The sequence below is a fragment of the Polypterus senegalus genome, chromosome 3, assembly GCF_016835505.1.
Source record: "Polypterus senegalus isolate Bchr_013 chromosome 3, ASM1683550v1, whole genome shotgun sequence".
NCBI lineage: Eukaryota > Metazoa > Chordata > Cladistia > Polypteriformes > Polypteridae > Polypterus > Polypterus senegalus.
The window spans coordinates 15,053,681-15,073,989 of record NC_053156.1 but is presented as its reverse complement, the minus strand read 5'-3'; the positions used below and the strand labels follow the sequence as shown (position 1 = coordinate 15,073,989).

Genomic DNA, 20,309 nt, shown 5'->3' with positions numbered 1-20,309 from the left:
GCACATGATGAGTCTTGGACAATCAAGTGTTACATTTATATCAGACAACACATGACACAATCAGACTCTTTAGAGGATAATGAATTCAGGGCTTCTTCAATTAAAGCAACTGCTTCAAGCAGTAATTGTGGGCACTAATCCCTGCAATGGTGTCCACCATGGATGTCCACAGTTACAGCTCTGAACGTGCACTTTGTGACTCGTGACTCTTAAGCATACTCAAAATTACAACTGTGCGCCTCCCAGCTACCGATCACAACAATCCTAATACATTAATCACTAGAGCCTGCTCTCTCAACTTTGATGGGTGGAAATGAGTTTTCATTTCAAGCCGTATTTTATATTGCCTGCTGTGTTATTAAAATAAATAAATGAAGAACTATTTAAATACATAAAGAAATAAGCAACAAAAATATACAACATATTTTGGCACATTTAATTTATGTACATGTATCATTGTGTGTTTTACTGTAATTTCATAATATATTTATTTGTATATATATTTACAGTGCCTGTACAAAAAAAATCGTATTGGAAGTTTTCATATTTTGTTAAATAACATTGAATCTGTATTGATATCCGCATATATGATCTGGCAGAAATTGACACCAGATGCCCTTCCTGATGTAACACTCCCCATTTATGTGGGATTGGTACCAGCTTGAAGAAACACACTGGTTTGTGCATCCCCTGTGGCTGGGTACTCGCAAGCGAGGAGAGTGTGTTGAGCAGATGGAAAGAGTACTTTGAGAGGCTGATAAATGAAGAGAATGAGAGAGAGAAGATTGGACGATGTGGACATGGTGAATCAGGAAGTGTAGTAGATTAGCAAGGAGGAAGTAAGGACAGATATGAAGAGGATGAAAAATGGAAAGGCTGTTGGTCCAGATAACATATCTGTGGAAGCATGGAGGTGTTTAGGAGAGATGGCAGTGGAGTCCTTAACCAGATTGTTAAATACAATCTTGGAAATTGAGAGGATGCAAAAGGAGTGGAGAAGAAGTGTACTGGTACCAATTTGTAAGAATAGGTGGGGATGTGCAGGACTGTAATTACAGAGGGATGAAACTGAAGAGCCACAGCATAAAGTTATGGGAAAGAGTAGAAGAAGCTCAGTTAAGAAGGGAGATGGAGGATTAGGGAGCAGCAGTTTGGTTTCGTGCAGGGAAAGAGCTCTACAGATGTGATGTTTGCTCTGAGGGTGTTGATGGAGAAGTATAAAGAAGGACAGAAGGAGTTGAAAGCATATGACAAGAGTTCCTAGAGAGGAGTTGTGGTATTGTATGAGGAAGTCGGGAGTGGCAGAGAAGTATGTAAGAGTGGTACAGGATACGAACGAGAGAAGTGTGACAATGTTGAGGTCTGCGGTAGGAGTGACGGAGGTGGGATTACATCAGGGATCGGCTCGGAGTCCTTTCTTATTGGCAATGGTGATGAACCGGTTGACAGATGAGATTAGACAGGAGTCCCCGTGGACTATGATGATTGTGAATGACATTGTGATCTGCAGCAAGAGTGGGGAGCAGGTTGGGGAGACTCTGGTGAGGTGGAGATCTGCTGTAGAGAAGGGAGGAATGAAGGTCACCACGACAGAATACATTTGTGAATGAGAGAGAGGTCAAGAGTAGTGGTGAAGATGAAGGGAATTGAGTTGGTGAAGGTGAATGAGCTTAAATACTTGGGATCAACAGTACAGAGTAACGGGGAGTGTAGAAGAGAGTGCAAACAGGTTGGAGAAGAGTGTCTGGAGTGATTTGTGACAGACAGGTATCAGCAAGAGTGAAAAGGAAGGTCTACAGGACGGTAGTGAGACCATCTATGTTATATGGGCTGGAGAAATGAGTACATTAGAGGGTCTGCTCAGGTTAGACAAAGCCAGAGGGGTGAGATTGCAGTCGTTTGGACATGTTCAGAAGAGAGATGCTGGAGGCTATTGGGAGAAGGATGTTAAGGATGGAGCTGTCAGGCAAGGGGAAAAGAAGAAGGCCTAAGAGGAGGTTTATGGATGTGAGAGAAGTGCAGGTGGTGGGTGTAATGAAGCAAGATGCAGAGGACAGGAAGATATGGAGAAAGATGATCTGCTGTGGCAACCCCTAATGGGAGCAGCCGAAAAAAACAAAAGAAGCTATGCAACTTTGAATCCCAGTGGATTTAATTTGAATTTTTGACACTTATAAACAGAAAATGAGTCTGTAATGTCAAAATGAAAACAGATCTGCTCAAGTTCTGTATGGCTGCATCTGGAGATTGTGAGTGAACAGCCTTTTTCAAGTCCAGACACGAATTCTCGACTGGTTTGAGACCTGGTTAGGCCACTGTAGGACTAATATTGTTTGTACAGATGAACATGGAGCCTTCAGGTGTATGGAAATTGTTCCCAAAGATAAACCAGATTTGTGGAGGTCCACCTTTTTTTTTTTTTTTTTGCTGATTTCTCTTTATTTTCCCCTTATGTCCAGCCAACAGGCAGAGAGTTTGATGGTAGGCCTTAACATCCATCCACACGTTGACTCCAATTAGGCTAAGTGGCTATTGGAAGCTAATTCTCTCATTCCCTTAAAGGCTTGGCAACATTTTCTGGAATTTTTCAAGCTGTCTAAAGACACAGCTAGCAAAGTGTCTGTAAACTCGTGACCCACTGGAATTGTGATATGGTCAATAAAAAGTGAAATAATCTGAGCTCTGTGGGGGGAAAAATGACTTTTGCCCTGAACAAAGTAGATGTTTTAAATGATAGCAGGTTTCTTCACCAGTGAATGACGGGGAGAGGTGGATCTTCAATTCAAACACACAGCATTGTGGGAATTACATTTTCCAGGTTTCTATTCAATGCAACTGTTTTCTTGCCAAAAATGCACAAAATTTGCCCATTTTGACCACACCAGTGGATACCGGACATGTGGCTTATGTAATATGATTCACATGAGATTTTTTTTTTTTAATTTTCTATGGGTGCTTTCTCACTTTGGTTGTCACTGTCCAGCACTGATCACTTATTGATGCCATTGAATTTTCAAAATTTAATTTCTTCATGAAAGATGAGATTTAAAAAAAATGTTCTGAACAATCACTCCATAGTGCATAACATTTAAAAAATATTTTTGGGTGGAGTATTCCTTTTATATGTTGGCTTCATTAATATTATTAATAAACAACAGTTAATATATTAAAGCGTAGTAGGGCTTATGCAATATAAAATTTTACAAACAAGCCTTTGAAGGATGCAAAATAACGTCTACTTATCGTTATGAACAAAATCCCAAACAATATCGATCAAAATCTTTTGTCAACATTGCACACCCCTAACGTGAATGTTGTTCTGCCAGGTAGGAAAAAACAGACCAGAGACTGACAATCGAATAAATAAATAAATAAGAAAACTTAGGGAGGGTCGTTACTTAATTTAACAAAATAAAATGAGGAGAAAAAAAGCCTAAAACGTTAACCAGAATCAAGTCGAAAGAACACCCTAGAAAACGTTTAACTCGGCGGTGTGTCCAACTCCAGTCCTGAAGGGCTGCAGTGGCGCTATTGATGAACATGTTCGGTGAGCTCATTTCCACAGGCAGTTCACAACCTACTTTGGATCAAAAGAAACCCCAGAGACGGCAGACAAACTGAGGACCCCAATTTGAAATAATTCGTTCAGGAAAGCCGTCAAGTTCAACAACACTTCGAATAAAAACCTGCTGCTGCTGCCGCCGTTTCTTTACCCGAAGGAAAAATTTCCTCAGTGACACCAAAATGCAGCACACCTGGAACATCTGTCTGCTACCACCAGAACCGCTCAGTTGTAAAATGACCGCCTCCCACGGTCTTCTGGGAAAAGGTAAGGAGTGTGACGACCCCGTGTGGGTCTTTATAGTGAAAAGTCCAGCAAAATGACACCTAACTAAAAAGATTACAATCTGCAGAGTGGTGGCTCCGGGGCTAGAGATCTGCACTGGCAATCGGAAGGTTGTCGGTTCGAATCCCGTAAATGCCAGAAGTGACTCTGCTCTGTTGGGCCCTTTAGCGAGGCCCTTAACCTGCCATTGCTGAGCGCTTTGAGCAGTGAGAAGAGTAAAGACTTCTTTTTCAAGAATCTTTTTAGAGTCATTTTGCTACATTCATATCAGCTAACACGGGTACCACACCCTAGTACTGAGTCTTTATGAAATTCTTAGTCTCCACAAGGGCTGTGCGCAGTAACCCAAATTTTGAAGACGATCCTACACCAGCGTTTTCTCCATTTCAGTACGAAAAGTAAATTGTTTTCAAGGAGCTCACGCTCAGTCGTTTATTAACATAATTGCAACTCTTTGACTAAATCTACAGCACGTGTTATATGAAGACCCCTAAAGGTTCCTGCCTCCACACTCTGCTGCTCCAGTTCTCCCTTGTGTGGGTTTTTCTTGCCCGTTACCATCTTTTGCCCGCTATGGCTCATCCCTTTACCCCTCAGTGTCAGTCTCTGTGCCCTCATCTGTCTGTGACGGGGTGATGGGGTCGCTGCAGAGTCTGCTCTCCTCTCTGGCTAATGGCCTGCGTCCCCCCACACCAGTCCAGTAGGTGGCGTTTGGCTCCTGCCATCAGCCTGATTCATTAATGTGACATTTCAAGTCTTGTGATGTGGCGGTGGCAAGTTATTCGGGGTATCAGACTCTGCCAGCTGAGGGTGCTGTCTCACCCCTGCAGTGCTTCACCAATTTAAGACGAGCTGCTCCTCAAAGAGCGCAATGAAGAGCATAATGGCGCCCCCACACAGCAGGCCCAGCAGCTTCAGCACGGCATTCCAGTGCGTTCCCTTTGTGCTGAATTTTCCGTGAAGCATCTCCGGTGCCTGAAGTGACAGTCAAGGAGGGAGGAGACACGTTAGTCAAGTGGCTCAAAGACCCAACATCAAGTGAGCAAGCGACACTCGGTACCTACCATGTTGACCAGAGCCACATAAAGAAATACACCGGCAGTGGCAGAAAAGACCCACAAGGTGAAGCCGGAGGAGTGAGAAGCAATGAACACCCCGGCCAGCATTCCCACGAAGCTCAGCAGAGCTGAAACGAGATTGAAGAGCAGTGCCCGTCTCCACGAGAGGCCCGCATGCAGCAGCATTGCCAGGTCCCCTGCAATGTGAAGGATAGGCATCATCATCATCATCATCATCATCATCATGTTGGAGTACAGCGATCACAAAACAGAGGTGTGCTCTGCTGCAGGACTTACCGAGTTCGTGGGGGAGTTCGTGGCAAAACACGGCGATGGCGGTGCTCAGCCCCCCAGGCACACTCTGAGAAAAAGCGGCTCCTGATGGAAACAAGATGAAGAATTGAGAAACACAGGGTTAACTGGAAAGCTACACACGTCAAGGAGGATTCTGGGAGTAGGCCGCCATGGCAGTAAAAAAAAAAAGTTGCCGTGTCTTTGATGGACAAGTCACTTGACCCTCCCCTGATTAGCTCCACCCCTTACTGGAATTCAACATGATGCACCGCCCACCTTCAGAACCCATCCAGCCATCTCGCTATACCCTAACTACAGGGTCACATGGGGTCTGCTGGAGTCAATCCCAGCCAACACAGGGCACAAGGCAGGAAACAAACTCTGGGTAGGACACACACGCACACACCAGGGACAATTTCGAATCGCCAATCCACCTAACCTGCATGTGTTTGGACTGTGGGAGGAAACCCACGCAGACACGGGGAGAACCCAGGAAGCGAACCCGGGTCTACCTACTGCGCCACCGTGCTGCCCCCTTCAGAACCCAAATGGTCCAATTGGAAATAAAGAATAAGGTAATGATCCAGGAAAAAAAATGAGGAACGAAGCAACAAAAATATGAAGCAAGATCACAAAGTCAAAAAAGGACGACAAATTCAAATCAAAATGAAAGTAATAACTCAAAAAATGAACACCGGAAGACAAACACAAGAAAAACAAAAATAAATTAATTAATGAAAATAAAACCGGGGTGGATGATGCAAGGCAACATGGAAAACCGTTTTGATGAGGAGAAAAAAATTTGTGTATTTTGAGATTCCATGCAACACTTTTTTTTCCCCCCATTTAATCTCAAAGGTTTACTTTGTGAATACATTTGCAGTGTTCAGGTTGAAGTCAAAATTGTATTTCGAGAATAAATCCAATCTGTCGAGATTCAAATCAAAATGCTGTCTTGAGAATAAGATCCATCCATTATCCAGCCCGCTATATCCCAACTACAGGGTCACGGGGGTCTGCCAATCCCAGCCTACACCGGGCACAAGGCAGGAAACAAACCCCGGGCAGGGTGCCAGCCCACCGCAGGAGAATAAGATCGGACTCGAAATCTGGGGGGGATAAAGACGAACTGCGGAGATTAAAATGGAGCTGACACTCGAGATATGAATACGACCGTATTCTTCAGATTCGCGTCTCGATGGTTCAACTTGACAGATAATTTTGAATTTGAATCTTGAGAATAAAGTTAACCTGCGGTAGGCTGGCGCCCTGCCCGGGGTTTGTCTCCTGCCTTGTGCCCTGTGTTGGCTGGCATTGGCTCCAGCAGACCCCCGTGACCCTGCAGTAATATAGCGGGCTGGATGGATGGAAGGATAAAGTTAACTGAAATTCAAAATTGTATCTCCAGAATAAAGTTGAGCTTTTGAGAATAAAATCGAACGGTCGAGATTACAATGCAGTCAACTCTGCGGACACAATTTGGATTTTAATGTCGCCAGTTCTAATTTAATCTCAAAATATTTTTTTTAGTCTTGAGAATAAAGATGAACTGACAAGATAAAAATGAAAATCAGATCTCAAGAATAAAACTGCACGGTCGAGATTAAAATCAAAAAAGTTTATCTGGAGGATGACGTTGGACTGTCAAGACAAACAATAAAGAATAAAGTAAAAATGATGAGGTTCAAATTGTATTTGATGAATAAAATTGAAACGTCAATCTTGAGAAGAATCTCACAGTGCCAGCCGCTGTCCGTAAGTCCGATGCCTGCTGGGCTTCATCGCGTCGATGCCATTACAGATTTTAGTCTTATGGACTCCTCTGTGCTCCTCTTAGTCGTTTTTCTCGTCTGTCTTTGTTTGTCCGACGCCATGTAAACGTTTTACGTCGAGAACCGGCTGTGGTCAGATGCTGCATGCCAGCCCACCGTGACGTTTCTTTTCATTGCCCATCTGAGCTCTCCTTCTGCTGATAAATGACAAAGTGCGGTGAAGCCCAGGGGCACCTACAGCCACCCTAACCCGACGCAGACTGGCAGACACAAGAGTTTGCCACACAGCACACGTTTATTCCCGTGGGTGGGCACTTTCCACTTTTCTCTGCTCCCCACAGCACAGTACAAAACCCTTTTCTTCCTCCTCTTCCTCTTCCTCCTCCTCCCGACTCCTTTTCTTCAGCACCAGGTGGCTCATCAGCGTTACCCAGAATCACTCCCAGGTGTGGTGGAAGTCCACTGTAGGGCTCTGCTGCTCCCCCTGGCAGACCCCGTGAACTCCCAGCATGCCCTGCAGGAATCCGTGGTGCCACAGCCGCCCAGGAGGGCTGCCCTCTAGCGTCCCAGGGAAGGGAGTCTTCACAGATACACTCTCCCCCATTCCTTCCATCCATCTGGCGTCCCGGCCGGGTAATGGCCGCCTGTCACACTGTGGTGCCCGAGTCAGTTCCCGGTGCAGAGCCTGTCGGGTAGGCCCGTACGCGGCCCGAGCTTTATGACGTTCTCTCAACAGGGGACGGTTTGTGGGTGGGAGGCTGTGAGCCAAATGCTGGTCACCCCACAGTCATGGCAGACCAGGAGTGGTCCTCGAGGACTCTACAGGAATGAAGAGCCAGTCATCTTTGTCCCTCTTGCACCCTCCTGTCACCCCCTTTTCTCTCACACACCCAAGTCCAAGCACTGGCATCCCATCCAGGCTGGTTTCCTGGCTAAACTGGGCACATCTCTGACCCTAAAAGTGGATGGACCCCTAATAGCTCTCACCTATGGCCAGCCCGTCCGTCAGGTTGTGCACTCCATCGCCCACCATCACCATCCACGCCAGGTTGACCATCCCGCTGCCATGCGAGTGGCCGTGGGCGCCATCACCCCAGGTACTGCTGCCTGTATGTGGACCTGCAAAGGAAGTGGACACCAAGTCTGTAAACTTCAGAACGGCCAGCAGGACATGTGGCCAGCAGCCAGAGAACTCACCCCGTGAGCCACGACTCTCCATCAGCTCCAGCCCCTCTGGTGGTCCTGGGGAATGACCCTGCTCCTGCGCCGGGGGACCCTGTGAAGAACAAAGTGAAATCATCTCCCTGTGCCTTTCAGCCCACCAGAAGTCGGCCGCCGAGGAGAGACCACCCGAGGACGCTTACTGGGCGCTGCCTGCAGCTCCGAATCAGCCCCACCAGGCACTCGATGGCAAAGAGGATGTAGATGCCCGCCAGCGCGCACAGTCCCTTGAGCACAGAGTCCTCGAGGTCCGCGTCACCACCACTGTGTCCTCCTGCTTGGGCCTTCGTTTGGGAAGAGAAACAAAGTTCAGTTTATATAGCGCCTTGTTCAAACAGCGTTAAAGTAAAATAAACCTTCAATATAAAAGACCTGCTTTGATTGGTGGGGTTGAAGATTCAACTTTCTACTGTCTTATACTGTATAGCGCCTTTCCATTACAATTAACACCACATTACTGCCTCATTGGTTCCTTGATTTCTTCAGCTGGAACGCAAAAAGGGAAAGCGAGCGACACAATGAGTCAGTAATGGCGGGGGGTCCCCCTCTCTTAAACTCAGCCTGGGGTATACGTCACCCGAGTGTGCGGCTTGGCACCTCCTGTTATATAGCGCCTTTCCAGTATGAGCAACACCAACTCGTGGCTATAATTGGCTTCTTGGTCTCTTCTGATGGAGCTCAGCACAGTAAGGTGGGTGGGGGGGATTGGCATTAAGCCCACAGATTTGTACTTTATATATATATATATATATATATATATATACACCAGTGACGGCGCACTGTACGATAACGTGCGGTGAATCCACTTGACTCCATCATTCCAAGTTCTCCTCCTGTTTCTCTGTACGTTTATCATTCGTTTGCTCACAGGTTGATGCGCTTGTTGCTTCCTGAGCAGCTCTTCTTTTCTCCACACTAGCGACCTGCTTCTTCTCTTCTTCCGTTGCCATCTTTTCGCGTTAAAACTGATTCACTTAAGCTGCCACTTAAGACTTCAATCTGCCTCAAGACTGATGTAAGATATGAAGAGGTAGAGGAAGTGACCGCGAAGGTGGTAGGGAATGAGAACGACGCCTGTACGCATGCGCCGCCCTGCTGTGTGCCGCCGAGAGTTGATTCTACAATAAAATAAAATAAAAATAACAAGAGTAATAAAAATCATCACCCCGAAAGTGGACAGTAGACGTCACGTAGTATATGTGTATTAAATTTCAGGTCTATAGGTCACAGCGAGCCACAGGTGATTTAAAATCCTGGACAAACAAACGAACAGCCACGGTAGCGTATTGTATAAGAAGATATATATATATATATATATATATATATATATATATATATATATATATATATATATCGCCTTTCCATTATAAGTACTATAATTAGATTTACAGCTGCAACTCCTTTTGTAATTTCCACATCCGGAGCACCAAGAGATTAAGTGAGAATCTGGACACTGAACTGGCACCCTTGCGCCACTAGGGGCCGCCATTTCTTGAGTTTAGATTGCTCAATATGTCAATGGCGGGACTGAACATTCAAATTCACACTTCATTGTATATAGCGCCTTTCCATTATAAATAATACAAATTTATAGCTGTCATTTTTTTATTTCTTCACGGTTGCAGCTGCACAAAGAGATTTAAAAATCCACACAGCGAGTCAGTAGTGGAGCCTGAACTGGCAACCGTGAGCCTCTAGGGGCCCATTTCCTGTGTTTAGATTACACCAGGGGTGCCCAATGCGTCGATCGCAATCGACCGGTAGATCGCGTGGCATTCAAAAAAAGTTTTTTTTTAAACTTTACACTAGCATAATGGGCGGCACGGTGGCGCAGTGGGTAGTGCTGCTGCCTCGCAATTAGGAGACCTGGGTTCGCTTCCCGGCTCCTCCCTGCGTGGAGTTTGCATGTTCTCCCCGTGTCTGCGTGGGTTTCCTCCCAAAGACATGCAGGTTAGGTGGATTGGCGATTCTAAATTGGCCCTAGTGTGTGCTTGGTGCGTGGGTGTGTTTGTGTGTGTCCTGCGGTGGGTTGGTACTCTGCCCGGGATTGGTTCCTGCCTTGTGCCCTGTGTTGGCTGAGATTGGCTTTAGCAGACCCCCGTGACCCTGTGTTCGAATTCAGCGGGTTGGATAATGGATGGTCTATCATATATATCGTCCTTATGGCATTTGCCACTTGATTGACATACAGGGCGGCCAGTCTGAGATCTCCTTTCTTCTAACACACTGGTCATCACGCACGCACGATCAAACGAGCGAGCTACTGCTAAACTCAGGCTGTCTAAGTGATCTAGTTAGCCTTCCAATTTATATCAAATAAAAAAGGGATGTTTGAGGAGGGTATGGGCTGGATGTGGAATTGGAAGAAGATTTTTTTTTTTCTCACAATGTCACAATCGGAGTGCGTTTGTCTGACGTCCGAGGTTCGATCCCCTATGAGGGGTGCAGTGGAGTGTGTACGCCTGATGAGCCCAAAACAGGGCGAAACACGTGGCGCGTACTCTTTGCATTATTTGACAGTAAACTACAGTATGTAACATTCTATGATCTGCGTCTCGCAACTGAGAGGGCACCCGTGGCGGATGTTTGCCGACTCGCAGACCAACCACACGCGTTACCTGGTAGGTAACCACCCATACGATCAGATTGTGATTCAGACTTCGAATGCTTGATATGCTGTATATAATATATAGCATTTTTAATGTCGGTAGATCATTTCGACCTGGTCATTTTAAAAGTAGCTCGCAAGCCGAAACAGTGTGGGCACCCCCGGATTACACAATACGTGAGAGGTGGGACTGATCGTGCAGCGGCACACTTCATCGTATATAGCGCCTTTCCATTATAAATCACCCGGCCTTACAAATGCGTTTTTATTTGTTTTGGCCCTTTCAGCTCCAGCACAGCACAATAAAAGACGTGTTCAGGTGGGATGGAACCTGCAGCTTTGTACTTTTTTTTGTTATATAGCGCCTCTGCATAATCAATAATAGAAATCTACAGCTGCATGGTTCTTCTTGAATTCTTACTTGGGACACAAAAGATATGAAGTGACAATCTGTAGTGGACACTGAACTGTCACCCTTGCGCCACTAAGGGCCATGTTCAGAGCGTGCAGTTCAGCCTCTCAGTTTGTTTTATATAGCGCCTTTTCATTATTGATAAACTGTTATTTGTTTCTTGATGTCTTCAGCAGCAGCACAAGCTTATCAAGCCGGCCACACATCAGGTCAGTGTGGATGTTGTATTGACCACTAGGGGGTGCCATTCCCTGTGTTTCGACTGCAGAACGCGTCAGAGGTGGGCGTGAACCTTTATTTCGTTCAGCGCCTTTCCACTAAAAGTCGCGCCCGTTTATGGCCGTGTGTGTCAGTGGTGGGGCTAAACCTAAAATGTCGTACTTTTATTCTGTAAAGCGCCTTTCCATGTTTAATAATACCACCTGCCAGCTGTAATTTCCGGCTCAGGGTGTTTAATCCATCAGTGCTGAACTGAAGGTCCAACTTGGCACTTTGTTCATTGAGCCTTTCACCTGTGACTGAAGCCACCTGCCAGCTGTAAATTGTTTCCTGGTCTCATCCGCTGCAGTGCCACACAGTAAAGGACGCGTTCAGATTCTGCAGTATGTCGGCTTCGGACTTTGGTGTTTTTGGTAATGGAAAGGCGCTATATGAAACAATTGAAATGAGGCCAGCAAGTCACTCGGAGAGCCTGCAGTGGATATTGAAGTGGCAGCCGTGTGCCACCAGGGGGTCCCCCCCAAGTCCTATGTTCAGTTTGCACAGTTGGGATTGAACCTGCAGCTTTGTACTTTATAGCGCCTTTCTATTAGAAATAACATCAACTTACAGCTGCCAATTATTTCAAAAATCAGAGACCTGTTCAGACTGTGCAATATGTCAGTGGTGGGACTGGGAACTTCATTTTATATAGCGCCTGTCCACTACCAGTAACCCCAATCCACAGCGAGTCAGTCGGGGGTCCCGTTTCCTCTCTGAGGGGTGACTCACTTCACAGGCGCTTAGCATTACAAATGACAAGCAAACAAAGAAAGCGACTCACGTGAGGCAGGAGGTGCAGCAGGGCGTCTCCACAGAGGGTCCCCACCGCCAGCGCCACCAGGAAGGCCAGCAGCGTCTCCAGAAAGCGTCGCCTCAGGAGTGGCACCAGGACGATGGCCAGCAGGGGCGGCACGCTGATCACGGTGATGGCCAGGCTGCCCCAAGTCAAGGCTGTGGGAAGAGGGCACGGGCTGTTTAAAGCTGGGGGTGGGCAGCGTCTACGGTTGGATTATACATGCATCGGTTAGAACATGTTAGTGGGGGCTTCACAGCGGCACCATCAGTCTGTACAGGAATGTAAGAAGTACCTGAGAGTGACGAGATGGCACCATCTGGAGGAACATCTAAAAAAAACAAGAGGGTACCTTCTGAAGGACCACCCAAGACTAAAGAGACAGCACAATCTGCTGGCCCACCTAAAATAATGAGACAGTGCCATCTGCAGGCCCACCTAGAAATAACAAGATGGTGCCATTAGAAGGACCACCCAAGAGTAAGGATATGGTACCATCTGCAGGTTAACCTAAAACTAATGAGATATGTGGCCTTCAGATGGTACTAAGTGTAAGGAGACAGCGCCATCAGCAGGGCCACCTAAAAATAACAAGTGGGTACCATCAGAAGGACCACCCAAGAGTAATGAGATAGTAGCATCTGCAGGCCCACCTAAAAATAACAAGCGGGTACCATCTGAAGGACCACCCAAGTGTAAGGAGATGATGCCATCTGCAGACCCACCTAAAAATAACGAGACAGTGCCATCTGCAGACCCACCTAGAAATAACAAGATGGTGCCTTTAGAAGGACCACCCAAGAGTAAGGATATGGTACCATCTGCAGGTTAACCTAAAACTAATGAGATAGGCGGCCTTCAGATGGTACTAAGTGTAAGGAGACAGCGCCATCAGCAGGGCCACCTAAAATCATGGGAGGGTACCATCAGAAGGACCACCCAAGAGTAATGAGATAGTAGCATCTGCAGGCCCACCTAAAAATAACAAGCGGGTACCATCTGAAGGATAACCCAAGAATAAGGAGCTGATGCCATCTGCAGACCTACCAAAAAATAACAAGATGGTACCCTCTGAGGACCATCCAAGTGTAAGGAGATGATGCCATCTGCAGGCCCACCTAGAAATAACAAGATGGTACCCTCTGAGGACCACCCAAGAGCAAGGAGATGATGCCATCTGCAGATTCACCTAAAAATAACAAGATGGTACCCTCTGAGGACCACCCAAATGTAAGGTGACAGCGCCATCTTCAGACACACCTAAAAATAACGAGAAGGTACCATCAGGATGCCTACCAGAGAGTAACGAGGCAGCGCCATCTGCTGGCCGGATCTTCACCTCGTCATTATGGCGGATGCAGACGCGGCTGTCAATCTGGTACAGGAGGGCGGGACATAGGAAGGTGAACTCGCCCGGGGTGATGGCGTTCTCCTCGCCCAAGCCAAAGTTCTCCAGGAGCTGAGACACATTGAGACACTGGAAGAAAAAAAGATGAATAGAAAAATTAAAAAACATTAATGGAGAAGCAGGGAGGCACTGTAGTTTGGGTGTGGGGAGGTGCTATAGAAGCGGTGGGCTACTTACCCAGCATTATGAAGACCTAAGCCCATGGAATAGGAATGGATATTTTACACTCCCAAACCTCAAATGTCATCTAATCCTCACTCTGCCAATGTTTTAATATATATATACATATATATATATAGCGCCTTTCATCCCCGTAATATACTTGACTGTGCCACACATTCACCTGTCCATCTCAGATGAGCAGGAGCCAATCACCTGTAGTAGGCGGGGCCAAACCCTGAGTCATTAACGTTGGGCGGCTTCTGTTGCTCTACAAGGCGACTGGATGACGGGGCTCCAGCTACAGTTGGGTGGGCTGTTGGGGGCTCTGCTGACTCCCATTGACACTAAGTGAGGGTCTGGCCCCCTAAACCTCATCACGTGCTACTGTTGTGCTCGATTCAATTCACTTTATTTTATATAGCGCCCTTCACTGACTGCAGGCTCAGAGCACTGGCCCACGTTAACTGGCGGCCCCCTAGTGGCCATGTCCGTGAATTGTATGCCACAAGGTGAATAATTTTCTAGGTAACCTCTGAGAAAATGTAAAATTGCACATTCAATAGAAAAAAGTGAGTAAAAAAATATGTAATTGATACCTAAATGCAAAAAACAAAGCAATACACAGAAGAATGTAATCAGTACATAAATACAGAATACTGCACAATACTTCAGCATCACTATAAATAATGAAGATCGTCTCTCTGTGTGTTCTTTACTGCTTGTGCCCCAAATAACTGAAGTTCCATCACCTGGTGTTGACTTGGGACTGGCACTCTATACAGTCCAGGGAAATGAGGGTCTGCTTTGCACTCTGATTATAAAAAGAGATGGAAAGGCGCTATATACAGGGAGGAGGAGGCGTCTCAGTGCCACGCCCCCTGCTGATCATTTGTTAAAGGTGCTCTATGAGGTGAGGTGGGTGTGTGCTGGAGACGAGGTCGATTCAAAATGGGGCGGGACTTTAAGCAGTCGCTGTCTGAGAGGGCGGAGTCTCATGTCTTTAGAGGCGGTGCCAGTAGTTAAGGAGAGAAGCGGCAGGAGGCTGGCACAGAGACCTGGGGGGCTTGACTTCTGCTCCCCACCAGTGTGATTTTTGTTGCTCTGTTCTCGTGATCTCAGCGACCAGATTTGGCCCCAGTGGACCAAACTCCATCTTTAGGTTTGCATGACTGTTTTAATCATTGAGGGTCGCAGCACCCCCACCCCCAAAAGCAGAGTCTCAACCTGAACCCCAACACAGACACAGCAGCAGGAGTCAACAGTGGCCGGCAGATTGGCTCTCCTGCTCACAACATGAACAGAAGACTGGGACATCTACAATATGTCATTCCTATTTATGGCGCCTTTCACAAAGGAGATTGGTGCAAGTCACCATGGACGTGTCTTAAGAGACCAAGCTCTAAGCAGGCAGATCAAGTAGCTCCCTCCCTGCCATCCGACACACACCTGAAAATGCCCAATGGGCAATATGTGCCAAGGCGTTTTTATTTACACCACCTTTCACATGTCACCATAGTTACAGTGCCACGCCCTTTATAACGCTCTCTGATTAGTGGCTCATACCTTACATGACACCTCACCGATGTTTGGCAGCCCATATCCTAAAAGCCCCTCAGACCTGCATATTTATACAGACGCTTGTCCGTTGGGTGGTTCAGGGTATGCAGCCATTTGGCTTCATTGAGGTGACCTGAGTATTTTGTATTTATGCTGCATGGACACTTCATGGTCAAGGTGCTCCCTCTAGTGGCTTACAGTGGTAATGAAGCATCCTTCAATCCCACCCATCCAAAAAAATGCAGCATGGGAGCCAAGGCACCCCCTTGAGTTATTTTTACTCATGGCGCCTTTCATTAGGACCCGGCTGCTTTTTATTTGTTTTATTTCTGTTCTGTGCCCTTTATGATGCCCTCATTAAGCAGGTCCCTGGGCTCCCTCTAGTGGCTCATACCTTACATGTGCTCCCTGTGGCTATCAAAAATGCCGGGCGGGTCCCACCAACCAAGTCTCCCGCCTCCTCGAGGTATTTTTATTTATGGCCTTTCACAAGGACATGACTGCTTTTTATTTTAATTTATTTATATATTTTTGTGAATGCCGTGCCCTTTACAAAGCCCTCATTAAGTAGGTGCCTGGGCTCCCTCTAGTGGCTCACACTTTACATGATGATTAAAAGCCCATATCCACACCCTGAAAGCCTCTCAGACTCACATTTACTGCTCAGATGGCTGGTTCAAGTTTGTTGCCATTTGATGCTGAACTTAATCGAGGTGACCTCAGTAATTTTTATTTATGGCGCCTTTCACTAGAGAAAGAGCCACCATCGACACTTCCTGAGCATGAGGGCCAAAGTGCTCCCTCTAGTGGCTTACAGTGGCGGTAAAGCATCTCACCATTACGCCTATCCAAAAATGAAGGGTGGTTTACCAGCCAAGTTGCCTCCTCGAGGTATTTTTTATTTATGGCGCCTTTCACAAAGACAGTTTCCGATTTTTATTTTTATTTATTTATGTATTGATTAATTTACTGTATTTATTTTGTTTCTTCTCCAGAATGCTGTGCATCTTATAAAGCCCTCTGCTTCAGCAGGTCGTGGAGCTCCCTCTAGTGGCTCAAACCTTACATGACACCTCAGTGATGTTTAATCCCCCATGCCCACATCCTAAAAGCCCCCCAGACTCACGTTTTCGTGCAGATGGTTCACCACTGGATGGCTCAGGCGCTGACCTTCACTGAGGTGACCTCCAGCACGGCCCCTCACCTGATGTGGATCCACGGTGGGCTTCTCTCTGAAAAGATACAGGAGCAGCGTTAGGCCTACAGAGCCCAAAACAGAGCTCTTCAGACCTCCCTTACCATACCTGTCTAGACCAGGGGCAGGAGTGCTGCCACTCAAGGTGGGCTCCTTGGCCATCTGCTTCTTGTGCTCCTCGGCCGGATGTGAGTGGCTGTGCTTGCCGTCCTGCAGCTCCAGGGCATCCAGGTGGGACACGTGGTCATGGCCGACACTCTCGTGGTGAATCTCCAGGACATTCACGGCCCCCAGACCCAAACTGGCCAGCAGGCGATGCAGACCCTCGAAGGACAATGTGCCATTGTTGCCATACTGCAGGAAGAGCTGGTGCAGGTAGTAGCCCTGCAAGAGAGGTGACCTGTCAATCAGGCTTTGTGTCATATAGCGACTTTCAGCACAAGAAAGGACACAAAGTATCCCCTTGGACCACCTAGAGATGGGTGACCGAGGGCCCCTCAAGAGCCCTGAAACATGCTGTTAATATAGCGCCTTTACTAGTTACTGCTTTTCCAGTTACGTCAGACTGTGATGAAGACGACCCCTGCAGGTGACACAGTGCTGCACTGGGAGAAAATGGAAGGACAGAAGAAGAAAGTGCGGCGAATTCACGTGTAGTAAAGTAAAATTGGCCGAACGCGAAGACCCGTAAGGCACTATATATGTTCTTAATGCATTTATAATTGGGAGTCACTTTGGAAAAAGGCAACAGCCAAATGCAAATATTAATTCACTGGGAGAAGATTTAGACTGGTAAGGCGCTATATATGTTATTAATGCCGTTATTAAATTGATGCCTGTTTATCGCGCTCTCTGCTGTGATATTTTCAAATCAACTCTTGACAACACTGAACATCATAAACACTTTTATTCAATTCCTTTGAGAATGTGATGATTATTACAGATTATGTCGTATGCTTGATACAAGCTCATTGTCAGAAAATGAAGACTGCTATCGGCCTGACGTTCAGCACATGCAGTTTTATTAAATAATGTCATGACTGTAAACGGCACTGCGACTAAACCCGTCTTCAATATCAGGCACTCTTAGCAGCGCTACACGTGACACACACATTGTCACACACACAGGGTGGTGGCTGTCCCCACACTCACTCGGGGGGGTGTCTGCTCTGGCTGCCCTGCTGTCCTGTTCCACCCTTGACCAGTAAGCAACCGGAAGTCTCTGGAAATCGTGTGGTGTCTCCTCAAGCTCCGCCTCCTCCGGTCTGCTGACCATAAAGTCCCAGCAGCTCATAGATGTGTGCCATCGATGTAAATTACAGTTTTTGGGGGACGCTAAGTTGAGTGAGAGAATATGGCATTGAGAGCATTCTGGCACATTCTCTGTACCCGCCGGTAATGGTAACACACCAAAACGGTGTTTGCCAACTGCCAGTGAAACTAAAAGAAGAAGAAGAGTCCTCAAACCAAAAGGGGGTCATCAATATGTGATTAGGTTGTCACTTCAGTGTCATCAATGTGTCACTAGGGTGTCATCCAGGTATCAACAGGGTGTCACTTCAGTGTTTTCAGGGTGCAATTATAATGTTATTAGGGCATCGTTAGGGTGTCACGACAGTGCCATTAGAGTGCAGTTAGGGTGTCATTGGGGTGTTGCTTCACTGCCCTTAGGAGTTGTCATCAGGTGTACCTTGAGTGTCATTAGGGTGCCACTATGATGTCATTAGGCCATCATCAGGGTGACATTAGGCCACTACTTCAGCGTCATCATAGAGTTGCTACAGTGTCATTAGAGCATCATTAGGTTGTCACTTCACTGCCATTAAAAGTGTCACTACGGTGTCATCAGAGCGTGATGATTGCGGCCGTTTGTGATGAAGTGACGCGGTGAAGTGGCGATGACGACTCTCGGCCGCGCGGCGATTTCCATCAGCGGTCTTTTACGACAGGCAGGCCGGTAGCGGAGATCCACAAACATGGAGCCCACCGGCGAGTCGGGGTGGTCGCGTTCTTTTAAAACACGACGACTTTCATGACACCGCTCCGCCAGCACAGTGACAGTTCATGGCGCTGTTTAATGATCGCACAACACGAGTCGGCTTGGACTCGTTGGCCTTTCCAGGTGTCCCACACGAGCTGACGATCTGCCGGCTGCTAGAGGATTTATTGGCTGCTGATTGTCCGATAAGTCCATTTATGAACTGCCTGCCCGTTCAAAGGCCACCGCGCGGCAGTTCGCTGCTTTGTCCTCCGAGGCGCCGCGCCGCGGACTTTGCTCCCGCCATTCTGGTGCTTTGTATTTTTCTAAACCTCCTCCTGCCATTTTCCTTGCTTTCCGGCTCCCTTGAGAATGAATATAGCGCCTTTCAGAGGCGGGCCAGGCTGTGCGACATTATGTTTGACACTCGGCAAGTGAGGGTCTCAACGCCTCGTCCACCTTGTCGGTTTCTTGTTCACCTGAGACCCCCACTTGGTGAGCTGGCGCTATATGCCCCCCCCCACCCACAGTGCTGGCGGTCCTGCGTGTCCAAAATCCTCCTCGCAGACGCAGGGTGGGGTTTAACGTTCATCCTGTTAGCCCCCCCCCCCACATCTCCCCAAATCAGCTGGCCAGCCCACCACGTGCACAATGGTGAGTCATGACCCGCCAAGAAGAAACACCGCAGGATCACCCGACGCGACCCCCACCAGATTAAGACCCTAAAAGTGTACCTGCTCCTGCAGCGCCTCCTCCAGGTCACCCCTCGACGTGTCAGGTGCTTGACTGCCCGCACTGCTGGTCTCTGGACCGGTGACCCCTGTGGACCCCCAGATCTTCAGGTGCAACAGCAGGGCGATAAGCCAAACTCCAGGGTGGACCTCCATGGCCGCGGCAGGGCTCAGTGAGGCGTGGTGGTCCGTCAGCCGAGTTCCATGCACACCACCATCACGTCGGCAGGTTTCACAGGTAATGAGCCTGAGGCTGGCAGGAAAGCCAGGTGATAAGAGGCGAGGGGCGGGGCAGTTGGGGGTCAAGGGTCACCGAGACCTGGGCAGGTGAGGGTGGGGGTTGAGGGGAAAGACCGCCCTGACCTGCTCCGTGGAATTCCACCCATCCTGACTCACCCCCTTTCCCCCGAGCCACTTAGCCTGCATGACGCAGGTTGGGGACATCTGGGCTCCACTATGAAAGGCGCTATATAAAAGATGAAGAGAATGACAAATCCAGGGGGTCTCCATTCCCTACCACTGCCAGCTTCATCCCTGAAGGAGAAATTTATGGGGCGGAAACCCCCCGTCTCCACTATATAGCGCCTTGACGAGCAAGAACTGTGGTGGCAGAAGAACCTTCAAAGCGGTTCTCAACCTGTGGTGCGCGCCCCCCTAAAAACAAAAAAAGGGGGCTGCGCAGATGTGAAAAAAATAAAACAAGAATCGAAAATATGAAAAATACAAACCAAAACACATTAACTTAAACTACATTCTGATACTAGAAAAATAATTCTAGAGTTAGATAAACGTCGATAAAAGTTAAGTAGGTATAATAAAACTTGTAGCGGTGTATCGGCAGCAAAAAATATAGGAATACATTTTATTAGGGTTTCAAAAAAACGTTAGGGGGGCGCAATTAAAACTGGTCGGAAATACTTAAAAATTGAGAAACACTGATTTAAAGAGCAGATGTCCTCCCACTGGGAGTCGTGGAAAACACAGGCGGGTACCCACCCTGGACTGGACCACC

The 20,309-nt window shown here is 47.4% G+C and overlaps 1 protein-coding gene across 1 annotated transcript; it reads right to left on the bottom strand.

Moving 5' to 3' along the window:
- Positions 1-4,116: 4,116 nt before the first annotated feature.
- slc39a5 (solute carrier family 39 member 5) lies at positions 4,117-19,529 on the bottom strand. Its single transcript, XM_039749886.1, has 11 exons — positions 19,301-19,529; positions 16,698-16,972; positions 16,520-16,625; positions 13,563-13,743; positions 12,255-12,424; positions 8,336-8,476; positions 8,169-8,247; positions 7,959-8,090; positions 5,203-5,283; positions 4,912-5,102; positions 4,117-4,822 (listed from the first exon to the last, which is right to left on the bottom strand). Exons 1-11 carry the CDS (start codon positions 19,451-19,453, stop codon positions 4,682-4,684), a joined length of 1,650 nt encoding a protein of 549 aa, XP_039605820.1. The 5' UTR covers positions 19,454-19,529; the 3' UTR covers positions 4,117-4,681.
- Between the last annotated feature and the right edge of the window lie 780 nt (positions 19,530-20,309).

Bases quoted from the DNA above. Each gene is read 5' to 3' on its own strand.
- slc39a5 (XM_039749886.1), bottom strand. From the start codon at position 19,453: ATGGAGGTCCACCCTGGAGTTTGGCTTATCGCCCTGCTGTTGCACCTG. The intron at 5,284-7,958 runs GTGAGAGCTATT...TGTTTCCATCAG, and splicing joins GACGGACGGGCTGGCCATAG to GAGCCGCTTTTTCTCAGAGT. The intron at 4,823-4,911 runs GTAGGTACCGAG...CTGTCACTTCAG, and splicing joins ATGTGGCTCTGGTCAACATG to GCACCGGAGATGCTTCACGG.